The 21757-nt window shown below is 41.3% G+C and overlaps 1 protein-coding gene across 9 annotated transcripts in view; it reads left to right on the forward strand.

Annotated features, from left to right (window-relative positions):
• RHOBTB1 (Rho related BTB domain containing 1) overlaps nt 1–21757 on the forward strand; it is a 69542-nt gene that overhangs the window by 25910 nt on the left and 21875 nt on the right. For all 9 annotated transcript variants that reach the window (XR_013824418.1, XM_079901063.1, XM_079901066.1 and 6 more), the window contains 2 exons: nt 5660–5861; nt 6376–6479. Coding sequence is in view for 8 of the 9 variants with exons in the window: in XM_079901063.1 (XP_079757189.1) it covers nt 5670–5861; nt 6376–6479 (296 nt within the window). In the remaining variant the exon portion in view is untranslated. The remainder of the gene's footprint in view (nt 1–5659; nt 5862–6375; nt 6480–21757) is intronic.

Genomic DNA, 21757 nt, shown 5'->3' on the forward strand with positions numbered 1-21757 from the left:
AGAAGAAACTAACATCACATTGTAAAGCAATTATACTCCAATAAAAAATGAAGCTAAAAATATATATATTAATTCTTCCAATCCAAGAGCATGGACTATCTTTCCATTTCTTTCAGTCACGTTCAGTTTCCTTTATCAATGTTTATAGTTCTCAGTACGTACGTCTTTCACCTCCTCAGTCAGGTTTATTCCTGTGTATCTTGTTTTTGGACATGATTTTAAAAGGGATTTTTTTTTTTTTTTACTTTCTCTTTCTGATATTTCATTGTTAGTGTAAAGAAATGCAACAGATTTCTGTATGTTAATCTTGTATCCTGCTGCCTTGCTGAATTCGTTCATCAGTTCTAACAGTTTTTGTGTGGAGTCCTTAGGGTTTTCATATAGAATACCATGTTATCTGCATGTAAAGACAATTTTACATCTTCCCTTCCAATTTGGACACATTTCTTTTTTTTTTTTTTTTTTTTTGTCTGATTGCTGTAGCTTGGACTTCCAGTACTATGTTAACTAAAAGTGGTGAGACTGGGCATCCTTGTCTTGGTGCAGATTTTAGTGGGAAGGCTTTCAGCTTTTCACTGTTGAGTATTATGTTGACTGTGGGTTTGTCATAAATAGCTTTTATTATGTTGAGATATGTTCCCTCTATACACACTTTGCTGAGAGTTTTTATCATGAATGGATGTAGAATTTTATCAGATGCTTTTTCTGCATCTGTTGAGATGATCAACAGAGGTTTTTGTCTTTTCTATTGTTGATGTGGTGTATCACATTGATTTTACGTATGTTGAACCAGCCTTGTGACCCTAGGATGAATCCAACTTGATCATGGTGTATGATCCTTTTTATGTGTGGTTGGGTTCAATTTGCTAATATGTTGTTGAAGATTTTTGCATCTATATTCATCAAGGATGTTGGCCTATAATTTTTTTGGTAGTGTCTTTGTCTGGTTTTGGTATCAGGGCGATGGTGGCTTCATAGAATGACTTTGGGAGGGTTCCCTCCTCTTCAGTTTTTTGGAAGAGTTTGAGAAGGATTGGTATAAGTTCTCCTTTATATGTTTGGTAGAATTCTTCAGTGAAGCCATCCCATCCTGGACTTTTGTTTGCAAGGAATTTTTTCTTTTATTACAGATTCTATTTCATTTTTAGTGGTTGGTCTGTTCAGATTATATCTTCTTGATTCAGTTTTGGTGAGCTGTATGTTTCTATAAACTTGTCAGTTTCTTCTAGGTTCTCCAGTTTGTTGGAATAGTATTCTCTTATGTTTTTTTTTTTATTTCTGCAGTATCAGGTATTATTTCTCCTCTTTCATTTCTTATTTTTATCACTTACCTGTTTTTAAATAAACTTCTGACTTCTAGAGAGTGTACAAGTAGATTTTTCAGGCAGCATTTTAACTGTCAGCATCCATGTCCTGAAGATTCAGTGAAAGTATGAAATAAAGTTCAAGTCGGTTTTGAGTGAGATTACAGAGCTGCCACAGTATCAGGTTACCAGTATCACTTCCGCCTAGCTATTCTTTCCCTTTTATACCTTCCTTGTCTCCCCAGATATGGATCTAAAGGCAAAAGGGTATCTTCATAGATCAGCAGGATTTATGGTGGCGAAATTTATTAACAATGTTAAAGGAATATTTATTACTCTCTTTTCCCAGTAAATAAAAATCAGAAACCAGAGAGTCATTATCCAGATGGTCGTACGCGCGCATTCAACCGTAAGAGTGCTAGATATGGATAAGTTTGAGCCCATAACAAGCAAAAGAGGATACAATTGCATATTTTTATAATTAGACCGTAATGTAATGTTTATTGGTTTATGTGTAACAGATGAATACTTGGTTTACAGTACAAGAAGAGCAGGGGTTTACACCCTTGGCTGTGACGTCATACTCTTAAAGTACTTTTTAGACTACCACTAAGTAAATTTCTACCCAAAAGGAAAGATTTGGAGCCTCGGATTTTGGAAAGCCAGCAAACTCTTCCTGGAAGTGCCCCATGTAGAGTGCATGATCCGGGCTATGAGAATTTAACTCTGCCTGCCTTTCACTTCCCTTATACGCTGTCACCTTTGCACAGAGTTCAGCACCTTTGGCAGTCACTTCGGTTTTGCACAGATTGCTAGAGATGAGAGGACCAAGGGATGTTATTCTCACCTTTGATGCAGAAATTCTTTTTAGGACTGTGCATGAGATGTGTCTATAAATAAGTGATGATATTTTTGTAATCATGGCCTTCATATAAAACCAGAAGGGCTTTTATCCCCCTCCAAGTCATCTTCTGTAAAAGCTACACAGCTATTCCACCTGAGCTGCCACTATCCAAATTATTTGGGGGACTCCTCTTTGGGGGGATGCTATCAGAGTAAGTTTGCAAGCCAACGAGAAAACCAATGTTACAGTTTTTGTGTCATGTCTGAATTTTTACTAAATCCAAACATTCTCCCCAATTTTATGGATTGGTTCTCTTTGACTTTTATCTATCTAAAAAATAAAATAAAATTCACTCAAAAGTATAAAGTTTTAATGTCACTTAGGACATTCAAAGTAATAGACCTCAGGTTCCAGAGTTGTGAGACTCCAAATGGAACCTGGTTTTTTCTGACATAGGCTACCCCATGGCAAGATCACCAGAATCTTGTCAAAGACTGTTGTGAAGTCCTACCACTTTTGTTCTAGGATCTAGAAGTGCCCCGTAAAAATATGTTTAACCTACCTTTGCAACTCTGTTATCCTTCAGTTAACTGCCACTTCCTCTCTCCCCCTCCCCACCCAGAACTTTCTCTGCCTTCTTTGCATCAGGTCAGCTGTGCTCCATCTTGTATTTATGTGCTGCAGTTTTCAATGAATTACCCTTTAATTGCTCTACTAAAATGTATCCTTTTTATAGATCTTTATGATGATTAAGTTTATGATTTTTGCATCTAATCCTGGTCTTCCACCTGACTCAATTTTGTTATCATCTAAAAGTATTCATTTCAGCATGATGATTATAATTTTGAAGCCATCGGTGTGTCAGGTACGGCCCTGGGGACTGAAAACATCAGTTCACCTAACCCTCACCGCTTTAGGAGATGGGTACTATCATTCCCATCTAACAGACGAGGAAGCTAGGCTCAGATAGTGCAGCTGACTTGCCTAAAGTCAAAGAAATGACTAGAAAGCAGAGAGACCAGGATTCAAACTCTCATCCATCCAAGGCAGGGTTTCCCAACCTCGCACTATGGTATTTGGGGCCAGATAATTCTTCGTTGTGGGAGCTGCCCTGTACATTGTAGTATGTTTAGCAGCACCTCTGGCCTCTGCCTACCTGAAGCCAGTAGCCCTTCTCCACACCCATTGTGACAACCAAAAATGCCTCCAGACATTGCCAAATGCCTCCAGACACTGCCAAATGTTCTAGAATTTAAGCACCGCCCGTCTGATGCCAAAGTAATGCTTTTGCCACATTATACTATTAAATCGAGAACTAATACAATCATAGAATTTTAAGGCTGGATTTTAAAGAGGTTGATTTTTGGAATCACCACACCTGGCTAATCACCAGAATTGGAGATATTTAAAGACTCTTTTCCCACCCAAGACCTTCAAAATCAGCATTTACCAGGTGGGGGACAGGTATCTATTTTAAGCCTCTTCACGGGTGTAGGATCAGATCTTAACCTCACCACACATCTGTTCCTTGAATCACTCCACTCCATTCCTGCCAGATAGTTCTCCAGCCTCGGGTTTAACACCTCCTGTGATGGTGTTATCCACATTCAGATGGTCCTAGCTGTGCAAAAGCATTCTTCTTTAACATTCTTCTTCTATCTCTCCCTCTATACCCTTAATCTCATATTATCCAAATTATCATTTTTCTTAAGTCAATTGAATTAAACATGTATTGAGGGACTTGCCTGGTGGCACAGTGGTTAAGAATCCTCCTGCCAATGCAGGGGACATGGGTTTGAGCCCTGGTCCAGGAAAATCCCACATGCCGCGGAGCAACTAAGCCCGTGCGCCACAAGCACTGAGCCTGCGCTCTAGAGCCCACGAGCCACAACTACTGAGCCCGCACACCACAGCTACTGAAGCCCATGTGCCTAGAGCCCATGCTCTGCAACAAGAGAAGCCACCGCAATGAGAAGCCTGCGCACCGCAAGGAAGAGTAGCCCCCATTTGCTGCAACTAGAGAAAGCCAGCGTGCAGCAACAAAGACCCAACACAGCCAAAAATAAATAAATTTATTAAAAAAAAAATTTTTAACATGTTTTGATTCCCAATTATGTATTAGGCCCTACTCTGAGTTTTTTTTTTTTTTTTTTACCATGGCTGTTAAGACCATTATGGACTCTTTTCAAGAAAATGACCATCCAACAGTTTTCTCAGTTTAACAATAGACTTCCTCAGAAGAGCAGTCATAATACATTAAAATCTTGCATGGTTGGCCACCCATCCAGCTGCTACCAGGAAGCAGTCCGCTCTGCAACTTGTGGGGTTCCTGTTTTGGGGAAGCAGAGCTGCCAGCAACTTTCCTCTGCCTCTTCACCCCTCACCCAGCAACCCTCTTTTAACCCTTTTTGATGGTTTCAGGAAGATTCTGAAGTAGCTCCTCATTCTGGTAAAATCATTCTCTACCACATGCTCCAGATTTCTTCTCTGAAAACAGAGAGGAAGGGAATTTTTTTCAAAATCTTTCTTTATAGTGCTCCTCTTAAGAATATGTTTTAAGGAATTTGATTAATAAAAATTAATGAATAAGTACAAGGATAAATTAATTTTAATAATGTATCAAGGGACTTCCCTGGTGGCGCAGTGGTTAAGAATCCGCCTGCCAATGCAGGGGACACGGGTTCAATCCCCGGTCTGGGAAGATCCCACATGCCTCGGAGCAACTAAGCCCGTGCGCCACAACTACTGAGCCTGCACGCCTAGAGCCCGTGCTCCGCAACAAGAGAAGCCACCGCAGTGAGAAGCCTGCACACCGCAACGAAGAGCAACCCCACCCGCCGCAACTAAAGAAAGCCGGCACACAGCAACGGAAGACTCAACTCAGCCAAAATAAATTAATTAATTAAAATAATAATAATAACAATAATGTATCCAATCTCACACTTACAGTTCACTCTTCTTTAAAGTCAAGTAGTCCCTTTCTGCTCACACTTTGGATTCTCCCCTAAGTCACCAGGATAGTTTAGAACCTACAGGAAATTGCTTTTTAATGAGAGATCTTGGATCACTGGAAGATTGTAACGGACACGCATACTGAAAAGGCTGCTTATGACCGAATGTGTAAGGTTAAACCTGCAGGTGCCCAGTCTCTTTAGCGGGTTGACGTGAGTAGCTAGTGAGCTAGAAATGTGTGCAAGCAGCCCTGACTCGCCTGGATGGAGCTCCAGTAGGCAGGTTGTGTTTAGAGAAAACCAAGGAGAAAATAACATGTTAACCGGAATCAACCGTTTGGGGTCAAAATAACAATCCGGTGTTTTTGTACTTGTGTGAGATATAAAAAGAGAAGTTGAGTTTCAGTTTGGCTTAGTAGAAACTTCCAAACTTCTGGCTTCTGCCTGGGTACCTCCAAAGAAGTACCTGGACCAAGGGAAAACCGCCTGGCCCCCTCCCATCTTTGACCGCTCTGGAAAGCACCAGTGTCTTGAATGTGGTGTCCGCTCTCTTCTTCTAGAGTTTTATAAATGGACACTGACATGGACTACGAAAGACCCAACGTGGAAACCATCAAGTGCGTGGTCGTGGGAGACAACGCCGTGGGGAAGACACGCTTGATCTGCGCCAGAGCGTGTAATACGACGCTGACACAGTACCAGCTGCTGGCCACCCACGTCCCCACAGTGTGGGCCATTGACCAGTACCGGGTCTGCCAGGAGGTAAGACAGACGGCGTTTCTTTAGAATCCTAAGGGTACATCATTGCTGTTGCCAGTCTGATTTTTATTTATCTTTTTGGATTTCTAGTTACTTGATTTTTTTTTTATCGAAGTCTAGTTGCTTTACAATGTTGTGTTAGTTTCTGCTGTACAGCACAGTGATTCAGGTATACCTATGTATACATTCTTTTATATTCTTTTCCATTACAGTTTACCACAGGCAATTGAATACAGCCAGTCTGATTTTTTAAAAGCAGGGGAAGGGGTTAACTTGTATATTCGAGACAAAACTCACCTTTTTAGTGTCACAAGAGAAAACGAAAGCCAGAGGCCGACTTGGAGTGTGGCTATGGTATCCTGAGGGAGGGCTTTTGAGGCACGCGGCTCCAGGAACAGAATTAGGACTTAGCTAAGTCCTGTTAGATAGAAGGAGACCGCTAAATACAAGTACGTCCCGGCGGCTCTGAGGGGGAGCCTCTGACTGCCGGTGAGCATGGGTGCTGTCTCTCCTGCAGGTCTTGGAGCGTTCCCGGGACGTCGTTGACGAAGTGAGCGTTTCTCTCAGGCTTTGGGATACTTTCGGCGATCATCACAAAGACAGGCGTTTTGCATATGGCAGGTAAACCAAGACTAGTGCAGTTCAGTTCAACTTCAGTACAATTTCCTTTCCCAAACCCATCTCTGCTTCGTAAATCAACAAAAAATCACATAATATGGCCTCGAGATGTGTTGGGTTCTGCACTGTGTCTAAGAAAAGACAAGACCAAAAAAAAGAGCAACCCCAAACAGCATTGTTTCCCGATGTCAAGAAAAGCACTCTGCGTGGCCACGTGGTTCCTCCCAGGAAGTACTTTATTTAAAACAACCAGTGCTAGTTAAACTGGACGTTTGCTGGGTGCAGATTCTGTTGTGCTCTCCAACCTTGGGCCGCTTTGATTGTTGTCTTCCTGAATAATACTTAATTTACCTTCTCTTAGAATGTTTTAAGTTTTTTTAGCACTTGGCCACCCCGCTTCAGAAGGTCTCTTTGGTCTTTTTGTGACCATACTGCAGTCTGATGTTACTTGCTTTGGGCTTTGTTGTCTGAAAAGTCTATTGTTTTTATTTGAAGGTCATTTTTAAAAAAGAAAGAAAAATATCTCTGAAGTCCTTCACAAAGGCACATTTCCAAAATGAACTGAAGCATTCATGTCTACTTTTCATTTAAAAAAAAAAAAAAAAAAAGGAGGAGGAGGAAAAATCCAGTAAAGGGAAGATAAATCTAGGACATTAATATGAGTGGGAACAAGGTCAAAGTACCGTAAAATATTTAGCAACTTCTCTTGGTCACTATAACTCCAAAGGAGTCTCCGGGACTCCAGCGGTCTTAAAGTCCCTCTCAGTGAATCTGTTATGACTATCAAAATCCAGATAAGGAGGAGATTTCCTTACCCCTTAATAGTAAATGAAGACGTTTCCTTTTAAGTTTAGAAAGTTTAGAATTTAGGTCTCTGTTAACATCAAGCATCATGCTACCTCACAGGATTGGATTAGATACTCCAAACGAGTTACTCCTTTGTATTGAGATAAGCTTTTCTGAAAGGACCTCTCTTTTCTTCAAGCCAGTAGCCCTCGTAAGCCTCTGAACTTCTATTGGCATTTATCCAAGTGGTCTAAAATACCGAATAAACCTCTGAAAGGGTTTGCCCTAGTCCTGAGAAGTCGTTCACACACTGAAAGAATCTGCAATTTAGGCGTTTGTTCAAGGGGGTCTCAGAAAGAGGCATGTAGAAATAAAACTGATTTTAACGTCCCCTTGAACAACGAGAACTGTTGAACTTAATATCCAGCATTACAGATAGGTTTCTTCTTGAGTTTCCTGGGTTGTTTTTTTTTTTTTCCCTTTCCATGATGTTCTTGATTCTTATCTTCGTTGCCATTTGGGTTTTTTTCTGTTGTCTCATTATTACACACGCACAGAAATAAGAATCAGTGAACCTGCTTGTAAGTACTATGCCGTCAGATTTTGTAATACCTGTGGTTTTAAGGAAGCATAATTAAATGATGACTGGGAGCAAAGTCAGGACAGCACAATAGATTTCAAAGGACTGTTTGTACCCAACTTCTAAAAAGGTGTGGTGAATAGAGATGAGCTTACTGAGATATTGGGTTTAGCTTCCACATGCTGTCTCAACAGCTCAGTGGTTTCTTGCCACTTGAAATTCATGTGTTTGGGATGATGCATTCTAACTTGGCTCCACCATGTAAAACTCGTTTTGTGGCACTAGAAAGGCGGCCTCATGATCATGGGAGGTTCCTGCTTAGGGGTGATTGAATGGCACAGTGACCTTCATAGGTCTGATACTGACAGGCATCTACGCTGGGCCTCGTCCAGCTTCTTGATGTATGTCGTGCCTGTGCTTGGTCCCTCCCAACAGAAATAAGCTGGTCTCTCATGTGACTCTATCAGTTCAAAGTGCAGTGTGCTGGCTCTGACGGTGTTTTGCTCTGTCAACTGTAGCCATCCCCCACCCCTTGGGTGGAAACAGGACGCGCCTTCCAAGCCAAGTCTGACTCCCTGAGCCACACAGAGGGGCTCAGGAAGCCCTCCCGTGTGTCTGACCGAGCTCTCTGTGGGCCTCACTTTTATGTGCATGTCTGGCCTTGCATTTCCTCTGTCTTTTCTGATTCTCCGCAGCCTCCAGGCTTCCTGCCACAGACCCCACCACTGGTAAAGAACAAAAACCAGGGCTGTTCTGTCTCGGATTCCAGCCTCTGTCTATAAACGCTAACTATGTCAGACCGCGTTGCTATAGCACCAAAAAGTTACATTGTATGGAAAAGTCTGGTAGTAGTAGAAGTTTCTTTTCCTCAGTATAGGGCTCCAACCACTGGATCTCATTGCTGTGTGAGAGCTGTTTAATTTCTGTATAACTTCCATTTTTAGCTCCCTATCATTCGTTACGGAGAAAAATCGTAATTCCAGTTTCTGACATTCAGTTTGGTTTGCAAACCTGTTTTTTCACTGATGTTTTTACTATACTTGGTATGAATTACAAGTCGGCGAGATGTGATACATTCCTGAGACTCGGAAGTGTATTTGGAACCTTTTTAAAATAATTCATTTGATTCTTATGGTGACAGTGAGAGAAACCAGATTCATACCAAGATGCCTTAGACCTCGCCTTCAGTTTCCTCGGCGTCTTAGCACCAAGCTAGTTAACAAGTTACCCCCTCAAACCTCCTTTGGCACAGGCACGTTCTAGTTTGCAGGGTGGGCCAGGGTGGTACCAGTCTGCTGACTCGAATTTGCGATTTTCCTCACGTGGTATAACTACAACCAGAATGTCAAGGCTCTTGTTATAATTTAAAGGTAATTATTCAACCCATTTTTTTAGCCAACTAGATTAATAGCTCCAATTCATCAAAGCCCTACAGTGTGTCAATCAAAATATTAGGCGCTTTGCCAACACTAGTTTAGTTCATCCTTCCAGGAACCCTAGGAGGCAGAGATGATCTCTACTGCAGTTGAGTAGAGAGTTGAGTTCTTTTACTACCATAACCTGCCCAATAGTGAGTTTCAAAAATAGATTCAAACCCAGCTCTGCCTGACTCCTGGCTCCCCCTCTTTCCATTGTGACAAGCTACCTTGACCTCATTTTAAACAGAATGCAACTGAAACCACCACCCCACATTGATGAGCTGGGTATCCATTTGCTCTTCTATATTTGTGTGGTGGCTTAGAATGAGAAGAGATCTCAAAAAGTCATCTGGTCAACCCCTTTTCTCCAGGAAGGGAGATCACCCATCCAAGAAGAAGTAGTGATAGGAGTCCTTCTGTCCGATGGACATGAAAGGTAGCAGAGTGGCATTAGCATCCTAACACTTACCTAACACATTTGAAATACTTCAAACCCTCTTTTGTCTGGAGCGAATGACTCCAACTTTTAGTAGCCTTCCTTCTTCCTACCACCTACTTTCTATCCATTTTCGCATGAACTTTTGAAGCTCTTTCCTGGATCTTTTAAAATGTCAAGAACAAAACTGTACATAGTAGCCATGACTGTGATCAGCTGCTCTTTTCTGGCAAGAAAAAAAAATAACTTCTTTTTAAAGGGATATCACTCAAGAGTTTTCCCCTAGAACTATTAAAAGAAGGAAGTGTGTACACTTAGGTACCTGGCACTGAAAATGTAGGCAAGTAGGATGGGCTCTGCCTTCAACAGAATACCTGGGCCCCTCTGCCGCCATCCTACAGTCACACCACACATAAATGAGTACCCATTTTATTGTCCACTTTCCTTGAAAACCTTCGCCATTGCTGTGTCTTGGGGTCACATAACCTTCAAACACATAAAGCCTATGGGGCTGGAGGTGGTGATAACAGCAGCTCCAATTTAATCAGGGCTCCCCATGAGCCAGGCCTGTGCTCACGGCTCTTCGTATCTTGTTGCCACGTCATTCTTGTGGTGACCCTGTAAACTAGGCTCATGTCACAGTTGAGCAAGCATGTACAGAAAGGGGCCAAGGTCAGATGCCTAGGAGAGAGTGGTACTGAGCTTCTCCTGGTAGTTCTGTCTGACTCCAAAGCCTGCTTCTTCCCTTGCCCCCAGGCTTTTGTGGTTGATGATGATGATTGATGGCCAACTTACTTTACATTTATTCCCAGTCCAGTCTAATTCTTACACTGTTCTGTGTGGACATGGAAGACCAGCGTTCACCATCTATCACCAGCTCTAACTAATATTCCATTTGTTCCTCTTAAGTTCTTTAATACGTAGCAAATGACTTAATTCTCTATATGCACCCATGAGTGACTAAACATGAGTCCTTTCATTTCCAGTAAAAATGTTACAACCGAGCAAACTTTCTGAGAGTGAGTGGGATGCTGGGGTACTCTCTATGGCATGTTTTCTCCCCCCAATTTTACGTAAGCGTGCAGAATCACTGCATTTACCCTTACGCCGAAGAGTTTCTAGGCATATTTTCAGTACAGTTGGAACTCTTATTATATAGATTACTCTTACACACTGATTTTTCTCGTGTTTTTACGTCCAATGAGAAGTACACTACATGTTTTAAATGATAACATCAATCAGAGCCATGGTTTCTGTGTATCTGTTTAGATAAGACAGCTCTAGTTTCACGTTGAAGGCACATGTAATCAGATACAGCATGAATACATCTCATCTTGAATGCCTGGTTGAGGCCCTTTAAAAAATTCAGGACTGTGGGTGACCAGTGTTTATGTCTTTGTTTGGGATTGGCCGAAGTTGTGGTTAATGGCATGGGAAAAAAGCAAGAAACAACGAATGTGTCTCAGGAAAGTATTTTGAAGTAGTTCTCGTCCGTGGCGCTTTCTAAACGCTTGGCCAGAACTAACATTCTGATGATGACTTCAGGATGGCAAACAGCCTGTCAGACAGAAAAACATATCAAGTGGAAGAGGGCCAGGGCTAGGATGAGGGTGAGGCACTCACCTTGGGTGTAAAATGTAAATTATAATAATTTTTAAAAGATAGGATCGGGCTTCCCTGGTGGCGCGGTGGTTGAGAGTCCGCCTGCCGATGTAGGGGACGCGGGTTCGTGCCCCGGTCCGGGAAGATCCCACATGCCGCGGAGCGGCTGGGCCCGTGAGCCATGGCCGCTGAGCCTGCACGTCCGGAGCCTGTGCTCCGCAACGGGAGAGGCCAGAACAGTGAGAGGCCCGCGTACAGCAAAAAAAAAAAAAAAAAGAAAGAAAAGATAGGATCACTGTTAACTGATCTTTTCTTTCCGTCTCAGGCTCAGCATGGCAAATGTTACTGGTCCTGACCTTATTTAAAATTTTGGTATTTTGCTCATCATGGATTTTTTTTTTACCTTAATTTTGATTTTTGAAAAAATAGTGTTCATCTGGATTACTGAGGTTTTGGGCACCTCTTTAAATTTTGCACCTGAGGCCAGTGCTTCACTCTTCACCCAAGTCCTGGCCCTGAAGGTGGACTTTATAAATGGGTAACAAATCAGCAAAGGGAGGAAAGTTCCCAATGCGGGTACTTGATGGAAAAGTCATCCAAACCACTTCTAAATGTGTGGTCCAGAGGGATCTAGGAAAACTACTGCAGCTTGTTTCCCAAAGATACTTCGTCCTGCTGTGGCATAAAGGACTAAGACTTGCCCAAGTTATAGAAAACAGTAGAAAGACATTAGAAGAGCAGCTAGTTGGACCAAGGGACAGGAGTAGTTGTGCCCTAAGAGGTTCGACTAAAACTGCTACTTCTCATAGTTGATTATGCCGAAGCTACCGGTTACCTGATGTCAGAGATCTGGGGGGAGGTGAACCGGCATGTTTTAGCCCGTACCTGGATGATCCGAAAGCAGCCAGTCCTCAGGCCACGCTTTGCTAAACACTGTCACGGAAACATCACAATACTCTCTACTGAACCTCAGCCAGATGGGAAGAATCTCATGAATGCTGGAGAGAGCTTCTGAGTGAGGGAAACCGGGGAAAAAAGAGCACATACTGTGTGTGGATCCCTTGCTGTAAAATTCTAGCAAATGCAGCGTAATCTATACTGACAGAAAGGAGAACACTCGCTGCCTGGGAAAGAGGATGGAGGGAAGGAGGGATTACCAAGGGACACAAGGACACTTTCAGGGTGATGGAAATATTTGTTTTACTGACTGGGATGACAGTATGGAGAGTGTATACCTATGTCAAAGCTAATCACATTGAGCACCTTAAGTATACAAAGTTTAGTGCGTTTCAATTGTAGCTCAATAATTTTTTAAATAAAATATTTTTATGGGCCGTCTAAGTAGTCTATGATATGTGAGGAAATTTTCATGGCTGACAATGTATGTTTTGATTACTTATAGAACTTAAACTTAGTTCTCATTGAAAATATCAATAGAAATCATTTGTATGAACTTAGGGGCGAAAAAAATAAGACGAGATCCTTAATAGCTGAACATGGGAAATGGAATGGTTCTGGCATCTCAAAGCTAATGATGGGACACTATCAAATTGTCCCCAAATCATGCTGGATCCCCTTTCCCAGAGACAGAGTCCTCAGCTGTGTGGATCGTAATTCACCCAAGTGGCCTGTGTCTTTGGCTGTGGTCCTGTTTGTATCTTTTTCTGAGAAGATATATTTGAGCAGGCACCCTGTGATAACTGAATGAAGGACACCACATTCCTGAAAGTTTTCCATTTCTCCATCAAATAGTAACAATGTTCTCTTTCGTAGTTGGTCCCTTCTGGAACTAGAGAATGGTGCGAGACCAAGAGAAAAAGGAGGGAAGCATAGTAAGCCACACCACCCCAAACCTCCCCCTTTTTTGCCAAATTTTTGAATTTATAAATTGGGGCGGGGGGGGAATGCCTTGTTTGAATGAGTATTCTTAAACAGAATTACTTGTATTAACACTAATGTTTTTCCAACGATAGTTTGTTTCTCCTCTGGGTATCATTTCCAAGGTCCTTACAAGAATCATTTTAAAAAATAATTATATACTTATGGTACTCCATTTACCCATAGATGAGGGCATTAACTAAAACGGTTGAAAGTGGATTATTACTGCTTTGTGCTAATCCAAAACAAAAATATGTTAGACTAAATGCATACAAGTAATTAAAAATTTTTAATGTACTGGAAATTTATGGATTCTGTACTAAAGTACTCAAGCATAGGATTGCAGTCATGCCAAATCATCTGGCACAGAGAAAATATGTCTGTGCCGTGCTCTGTGCCAACCCCAGCCTACTGTCCTCCACTGTCCTTCCTGCTCTGAACTGGTACATCTTGTACTGTAACCAGAAGACACAGTATCAGAAGAGCTGGGATCCCTGTGCACAGCCCAGCCCTGTTCCCGGGATGAAATTGTCCTTGGGAAGCAGCAGTGCCAAATGAGACAGGAACAGGGCTTGGTTGATGACTGGGGTCAGTCATGTTCCGGGACCTGGAAGGATGCTGGCTGCTGCCCAAACACTGGTCACATGACTGGGAAAGACAGTCCGTTATGGTTGAGCCCAGGAAAGCATTTGTGGACCCAAAAGATGCCGCAGACATATGAATAACGTGGCCACTGAGATGGGTAAGGAGAATAAGGGACATATATACTGTTCAATGCATTAACATCGTGTGTTCTGCCTTCTTTTTACCTTTTTGCTGTTACTACTTAATAACTGCAAGCTTGACAAGTTGGGTCAAATACAGCTAAGTTTGTTGACTTTTCCTCCTTGGACAAAGAGAAAACATCAGTTTGTGGTGTTTCTATACTGGAATCATCTGATGAAGAAATAGATATTTCAGCCCGTACAGTTTTCCCTTATAAATTAGGTGGTAAGAAGAAAGAGACAGCTGCTGGGTAATTCTGCAGTGTCCTCAGAGGATGCTTCTGTTACCATCTTTCAGCAATTCCATATCAATGAGCTAGTCAGCCAAAAGGGAAAGATCTCTTGATGAGAACGTCCTGCCATTCTTATTAGCTGCAATATACAAGATATGTCTTTGGTGACTTTTGAACCCATAATCGTATTTGTCTGACAATAACTGGTACCCTATGGTTTACAGACCACTTTCACGGATATTTTTCTTAGTGAATCTTAACAATAATCGTATCAATAACTTTTAATTTTGACCATTTATTAGATTTCCAAAATTATTCCACTACTTTGTTCTCTCCTCAGAACTCCTCTGCCTCTCGGCCTAGAAAGTATAGATAGAAGGACAAAGTACTGAATTACCAAAAGATAAAACAAAGAAGCAAAAATCTCTTCTAAACTTATCACCTTGGTTATCTTTCTATTTTAGTACTTTTGGGGTGGGACGGGAGAGTTGGCATGTTTTTTAAAAAACAAGATGGTCTGTGAAATAGAGGGTGTTATGTTAAGCCTTAATTCTGTGAAACTAGCCCAGAATTAATCCTGAAAGTAACCTGCCCATTTCTTTATATTTCCTTTGTTTCTGGATACAGTCTAATTCCTAGAAGAGATCATTAATCCATTTTTATTCTGCCATTATGAAAGTATCCAATTAGATGGGTAAATAGATTTTTAAGATAAATCCAAATAATTTAAAGATATATTTTTAGTGGATAATCTCTGCTATATACCAGAGATATTATATAGCTATCTTTCAGCCATAATTGTCTGAAGAAATGTAATAGCTCACATATCATTTTTTCATTAAAACTTTAAGCATATCCCCTAACTGACTTATTTTAGGCCCAAATTTATTTCTTTTAGATGTTGAGTCTGCAGACATATTTGCATCTACATCCTGCAGTATCTATAAGGCCATTTTATTTGATAAACAGTCACTGAGGGCTTCTTTTGTTACAGACACTGTGTTGTGCACAATGGGAGAGAAACTAGTAGGAACAGAACAAAATCCCTAAAATTGAGACTCAAAGAGTAGTGGGGAAAGACAGCAACATTTTAAAGAGTTACAATTCAGTGTTAAAGCGCTGAGCTAAAGATGTCAGTACCAGGAACAGGGAAGAAAGAATTTCTCTGAGCAAAAATTCCACCATCATTCTTGACTCCTTTTGGTCATATCTGACACCTGCTCCATCAGCAAACCCCGGTGGCTCTAGCTTCCACGTGTATAAGGAACGCAGCCACTTCTCACCACCTGCACCACTCCCAGGCCGAAGTCACCACCATCTCCCTCTGGATTATTATTTTTTAACTGGCCTCTCCTTCTGTCTTATCCCTCCTGACAACCCACGCCCCACCACCATTTGGTCAGTTCTCATGATGGCAGTGGGGTGATCCTGTTAACACATAAATTAAGTCATTCTGCTCAAAAACCCCTAATCGTCTGCCAGTTCACTCCGAGTAAGAGCCAGACACCCATTAGGCCCTCTGTACCTCAGCCCAGCATTGCCTCTCTGAGCTCAGCTCCTGCTGTTTTCCCCCTCGCCCTCAGGAAAACACCCCAGGAATGCTCCTGCCTCAGGACCTTTGCACTAGCCGTTCCCTCTTCCACAGTGTTCTCCCCGCAGATATCAACGTGTCAGCTCCTTCACTTCCTTCAGGTCTCTCCTGAAATGTCACCTTCTCAGTAAGGCCCTCCACGGCCACCTCATTTCGGCAGCAGCTTATGCTCCCCAATATTTCTGTCCCCCTTCCCCACTATATCTCCTCCTTAGCACTTGTCACCACCTAGCATACTAAATACCTTACCTATTTTTCTTGCTTTTTGTCTCTATTCTCCAGTTGAATATAAGCATGACGAGGGTTAGCACAATGAGAACAGCGACTTGTGTCTTTAACTTGTTAAAGACACAAATGTCTGGAAGAGCACCTGGCACATAGTAGGTTATCAGTTAATATTTCTGGGAGAAATGATTGAATGATTGCTTATTGATACTGGATAAGTGACTTGGCAAGTCCTTGTACCTTTATTGATTCACAGAGGATTGGGGAGAAGCCTGGGTGAGAGTGGTGGGATGATCTTGCTGGTTCACCCAGTTTCGTTTCAGAAGAGTCAGGAGGTTAATTCCAGAGCCCTCCCATCTGGCCATCTAGCTGACATGTGGGCACTGTTACATGTGCAGCTGGTCTTGCTCTTAGGAGAAAACAGTGCAGGAAGGCATTTCCTCAGTCATGTAGCTTCAGGGCAAGCCGAAGAGAAATGGGAATGAGGTGGAGTTTAGGCAGAGAATTTGTTACCACAATTTCACTTTCTTCTGTCAAGGAAGCCTTCTCTGTATCAGTGTTTCCTGCTTTCATTGATCAGGAGTTAAATGAGATTGCTTAAGCTATTTCTTTTAATTACTTGTGCTTCACCCAATTTCACATGCACTCCACTTCTTCTGATGATTGTGTGAGGTGTAAGAATACAGACAGTCTCTGACTTACAATAGTCCTATTTACAATTTTTCTACTTTACGGTGGTGCAAAAGCGATACACATTCAGTAGCAAACATACTTTGAATTTTGATCTTTTCCCAGGCTAGCGAAATGTGGTACTCTACGCTCTCATGCTGCTGCGCGTTGGCAGGGAGCCACGCAGTCACCAGGGTAAACAACTGATACATTTACAACCACTCTGTACCCAGACAGCCATTCTGCACATTCAGTACAGTGTCCTATAAGCTACCTGAGATATGCAATACTTTATTATGAAATAGGCTTTTTGTTAGATGTTGCCCAACCGTATGCTAATGTAAGTGTTCTGAGCACATTTAGGGTAGGCGAGACTAAGCTGTGATGTTTGGTAAGTTAAGTATATTAAATGCATTTTTGATTTATGATATTTTCAATTTAGATGGGTTTACCAGGACATAACCCCATTATAAGTCAGAGAAGATTTGTACACTAAAGGGAGCATAGATAGAAAAATGGGATATCAAGTTAAAAAAAAGCTGGTTTCCAAAAGATGATAACCCACAGCTTTCTCTATGGTCAGGCCATTGCCTTCTGGGATATCTGCACTACGAGGGCAGAACCAACCATTTTTAAGACTTGAGTATTATGTATTTTAGGATTTGGTGGCATTGGTGGGATGTTGACATGGCTTCCCTGTACTTGAGAGTGTGCATCGCTTTCCCATTTTTGGAGGGTGGGGGAAGACTGGTTTAAAATGTTGCTTCCTACTAAACATGCAGTTACGGGCTTGGAGGAAATAGCTACGCATGCTAATCACTCCCCAATCTGGATATATTTCAGGGTGTTTTCACAGTTTTCCCCACATAACATCTGTACTTAAGAAGCCTCACTGCTATTGGTAAAGTATTGACTTGATTTCTCTGCTCACATCCAGGGCACTGCATGGTACTGCCCTGCTCTCCCTAGATCCCCTGCCAGGCACTCCCCTACAGGCCTCTCCATTCTCCATGAGTGTGAGCTCACACAGCCATTCATCTCCAGGTGGTTATGTTCACCATCACTGACAACTCCCTCCGCATCTCATACACACCGGGCTGCTCCCCTACTAAAATTTTCCAAAGCCACGTGTTACACATTCCTTTTCTCTGCCATGCTCCCAGCTGTTTTGTGCTGTTTTGATCTGTCTGTTTGCACAGCGCTGTCAGATTATATGCATGAAAGGTGTATTGCTGACATGAATGGTTTTGAAAACGTTTCCGTAGAGGCTACCTCGGTTATCAGTGGGGAGAAGGAGGTCAGGGACTCCTACTTGAGTCTTTGCCAGAAGAGGACTTGTGTACATTGACAAAGAAACCCATTGAAATGTGATCATGATGTCTACCAATATATAAAGGATATGGTAGTCTCTACTAAAGAAATAATAATAGGCAGTAGTGACACAGAAAGGCTTAAAAGTATATGTTAAAAAGGAGATACTTCCAAGCAAGACTCAGGTAAATAGAATTGGTAGCTTACTCTTGGTTACCAAGTATTCATCAGCAAGAGACCCAAGCAAAACTGGCACACCAGAGAAGGGCCCTCGGATGCCCTGCTCACAGCTATCTGGAGGACTGCATGGAATCCACTGTCCTTCATGTTGCCCGCGTTGGCCTGGTCTTACTTAGATAAAGGATAATTTAGCAATTATTTTTTTCACCTAAGCAGATAAGAAAACCCAAGGCCCATGGCTCCTTAGCTGGACAGTGATGGCAAAGTAGAAAAGGGAAGAGAAACTAAAAAGATGGAAAGCACTTTTGTGATAGGAAAGAACATAGAAAATTTATTCCTAACAGCAAATTTTTGATAATGATTATCTACCTTTTTTTTTTTAATTTTATTTTTATTTTTTGCCGTACGCAGGCCTCTCACTGTTGTGGCCTCTCCCGTCGCGGAGCACAGGCTCCGGACGCGCAGGCTCAGCGGCCATGGCTCACGGGCCCAGCCGCTCCGCGGCATGTGGGATCCTCCCGGACCGGGGCACGAACCCGTGTCCCCTGCATCGGCAGGCGGACTCCCAACCACTGCGCCACCAGGGAAGCCCTATCTACCCTTTTTAATCACTTCTTCAAAGGATAAACTTAGCTTCTGTTTGCCTCCCTGATCTTTTCCCACCAAGTTTGCTAATTTGACTGTAGATATTATAAAGACAGGCCATGAAAATATGTGGCATTTAATGTTTAAAGTCTAGCTTGAAAAAGAAAAAAAAAGTATATATACACATATTATTACCTTAAAAGGAAAATCCGCCATGTATTTAATTTCAATCTATTCTTTAAAGACTTCACATAAAAAAAATTTCACTCTACGCCCATAGCCATATATAATAAAGAGTGTAATGAATAAAGTACACTTTTTAAAAAGTCTATCCCGGGCCAAGGTATGTGGGTATGATGCACTATTTTCAGATTTTGTTTTCTTTAATCCTCCAACAAAGATTGGTCCCAACTTTGCATGCACGCCTTATGTTATCCAAATATCTCTGCCAATCTTTCACATGCTATCTTTGGCCAGTGTTCTCCTTGAAAGATAGCTGAAAAAAATATGCTTTTCTGTTTGTTTAATATCTGAAGAAGAACTGCTACAACTGAGGTTGGCTTTATCAGCTCAAGCATTTTGGGGATGACTAGGTCTCTCTCTGGTCCCACCCCTCCATGAAACTAGAGATCCGCAATTGTTTCAACACATAGATTTACTCTGGGTTGTTTTTCACTTGTCTAATCAAAACATTATTTCATGGGCATTATTTGATGCGTTAGTACCCTAGTGAAACTTTTATATTGATATTTTCCCCTTAGAAACAATAAATCACATTTTTCTCCAAAAAATAAACATTCATAGGCCAGCAACACTCTAAAATCCTTTGTAATCCTGGCTTTCTTTAATACAGCCACTTAGCCCGGTCCAAAAAAATCCAAACCTTTCCTACCCTTCTCAATATTCAAGTTCTGGAGTTTAGAGTTTTGTCTCCTATGTGCTTTGCCTCTGCATTCTCGAATTCTCGTGCTTTCTACTCCAAATGGCTGTAGGACTCCACTTAAACCCCATCAGATTCTTTTTACAGCTGAAATAGGAACCCTGAGGTCACTTCTAGGCCAACTCTGCTGCCTAATCTGTGAGAATGTCCTCATCACACCTCCCCCTCCCAATTATTTTTAAACTCAACTCTTCAAAGTAAAAAAGTGTAACAGAGCCCAGAGAAGCAGAAATGCTAGAACTTGCCTTTTTCTTTTTATCTTTCGCAGGAATGGCATTTTTAAACACCAGCTTGTGTCAGACATTGAACAGTCTCCACCCAGGAATGAATGTTTTGATTAAAAGTTATTTAGTATCTCTAGCTCCTTGGAATTCTGCCTAAAGCTGGAGGTATTCTTAGCTGCAGGTCTTGTGCCTCTTTGACCAGATAGAAAAATGGCTCAAAATCTAGAGGGAATAAATGGCATTCTCAAAATAGCTACTTGATTATATAGGTGTTTATATCATAGAGGATCCTGATGTGTTGAGAATTAGAAATTAGAAAAGAATGCTGGGATGCGAAGGAATATGTCAAAGCAGCGTCTTTCTATAGCTGTGTCCCTATGGCCATTGATTCTCAGGCTTTTGCTTGAAATCAAGTTTAGAACACTACATTCGTATGGCAGGCCTCTGTACATGTTTCTTAACTTGAATTTGTATTTAAATCAACAAGGGTTAAAGACATTTAAGCAGGTTGGTAGATAAAATATGATCTAATTTTTAAACTACTTTTAATGTAAAATTATGGGGACAGATTCCCATAGCATCTAAACATGCATTTCAAAAAAGGAAAAAGAATAACTTTATTCCAAGGATGCAAATAGAATTTTGACTCAAGTTATTTTCGCTTCAGAGGTAGCGTTGCTCTCAGTACAGCCTCTTCTCGTTAACTATCATCCTTTTGAGGCAAAATATTTACAGAGCATTGAATTATTTTTCTGGCTTTCCAACAGCATTTCATGCACTGAGATATTGACGTGACATAGTTAGAAGTTGGGCCCTCCGGACGTGTATTGTGCAATGGCATTGTGCTGCTATCATCAGGAGATGCCCGTTTTTTCCAGCCCCCAAGGTCCTGTCTGTACTTGTTTACGGGTCATCTGGATAGAAACTTGTATAGGTTCAGTGGCATGAGTGTTATCACGGTAACCTTGGCAACAGAGCTAGCTCTGATTTCAAAACCTCACATGCTGTATCATAAAATTAGATAGCAGAATTGACATTTTGCTACATGTCTGTCATATAAATTCAACTCTGAGAGTGATTTTCTTTATAGCCATGTGCCTTAATATGGAAATAGAAGGCACCAATTAGAAAAAATTTATACATATATCAATAGGTACTGTTCCACATTTAGGTGGTGGATACGTTTTCTCAATTCCTTCCCTATGATTCTGAACCTGAGATCCTGCCATATTATTCTCGCTGTGCAGAATTCTTAGCAGCTTTATTTTACGATCAGGCTGAAGCTTACAGCAGAGCTGCATCAGATATCCTATATAAATAGGATTATGAATAATAGAAAACTCAGCTCCTAAAAAATGTAACATTCAAAGCATTCTTGACTTTACTGGATACTATTATTTATGCTGATTAGAAGTGAGGCTGTGCACAGAATATTCTGCTAACTAAATCAGAATCCCAGAGACAAGACATGCTTCCCTTTCATTTATATAGTTATGCATATTTTTACACACATTATATTTTCCAGTACCCAAGAATCTTTGATAAGATCTTTATTTCAAGGGCATTTTAAACATGCAGATTAATACACTCATCTGCTTTGAGTCCTAGGGTCCTCTTCTATAATTAGTAAATATTTTAATATCAGGATTTTCCCCTCTACTTGTCGTGGTCTGGTGCCGTTTTTCTTGGATATAAATTTAAATACTCAACTTGTGAATTACATTTAATGTAAGCACCCTGCAGTTTGCTGCATTGCAAATGATTATTTTTAGAAATTTTATGGTTGCCTGGATATATTTGTTTCTCTTCATTGATATGTAGGGAGAGAAGCTCATTAATGATTTAAAAAGATGGTGTTT

This window comes from Stenella coeruleoalba (genome assembly GCF_951394435.1).
Source record: "Stenella coeruleoalba genome assembly, chromosome: 16".
NCBI lineage: Eukaryota > Metazoa > Chordata > Mammalia > Artiodactyla > Delphinidae > Stenella > Stenella coeruleoalba.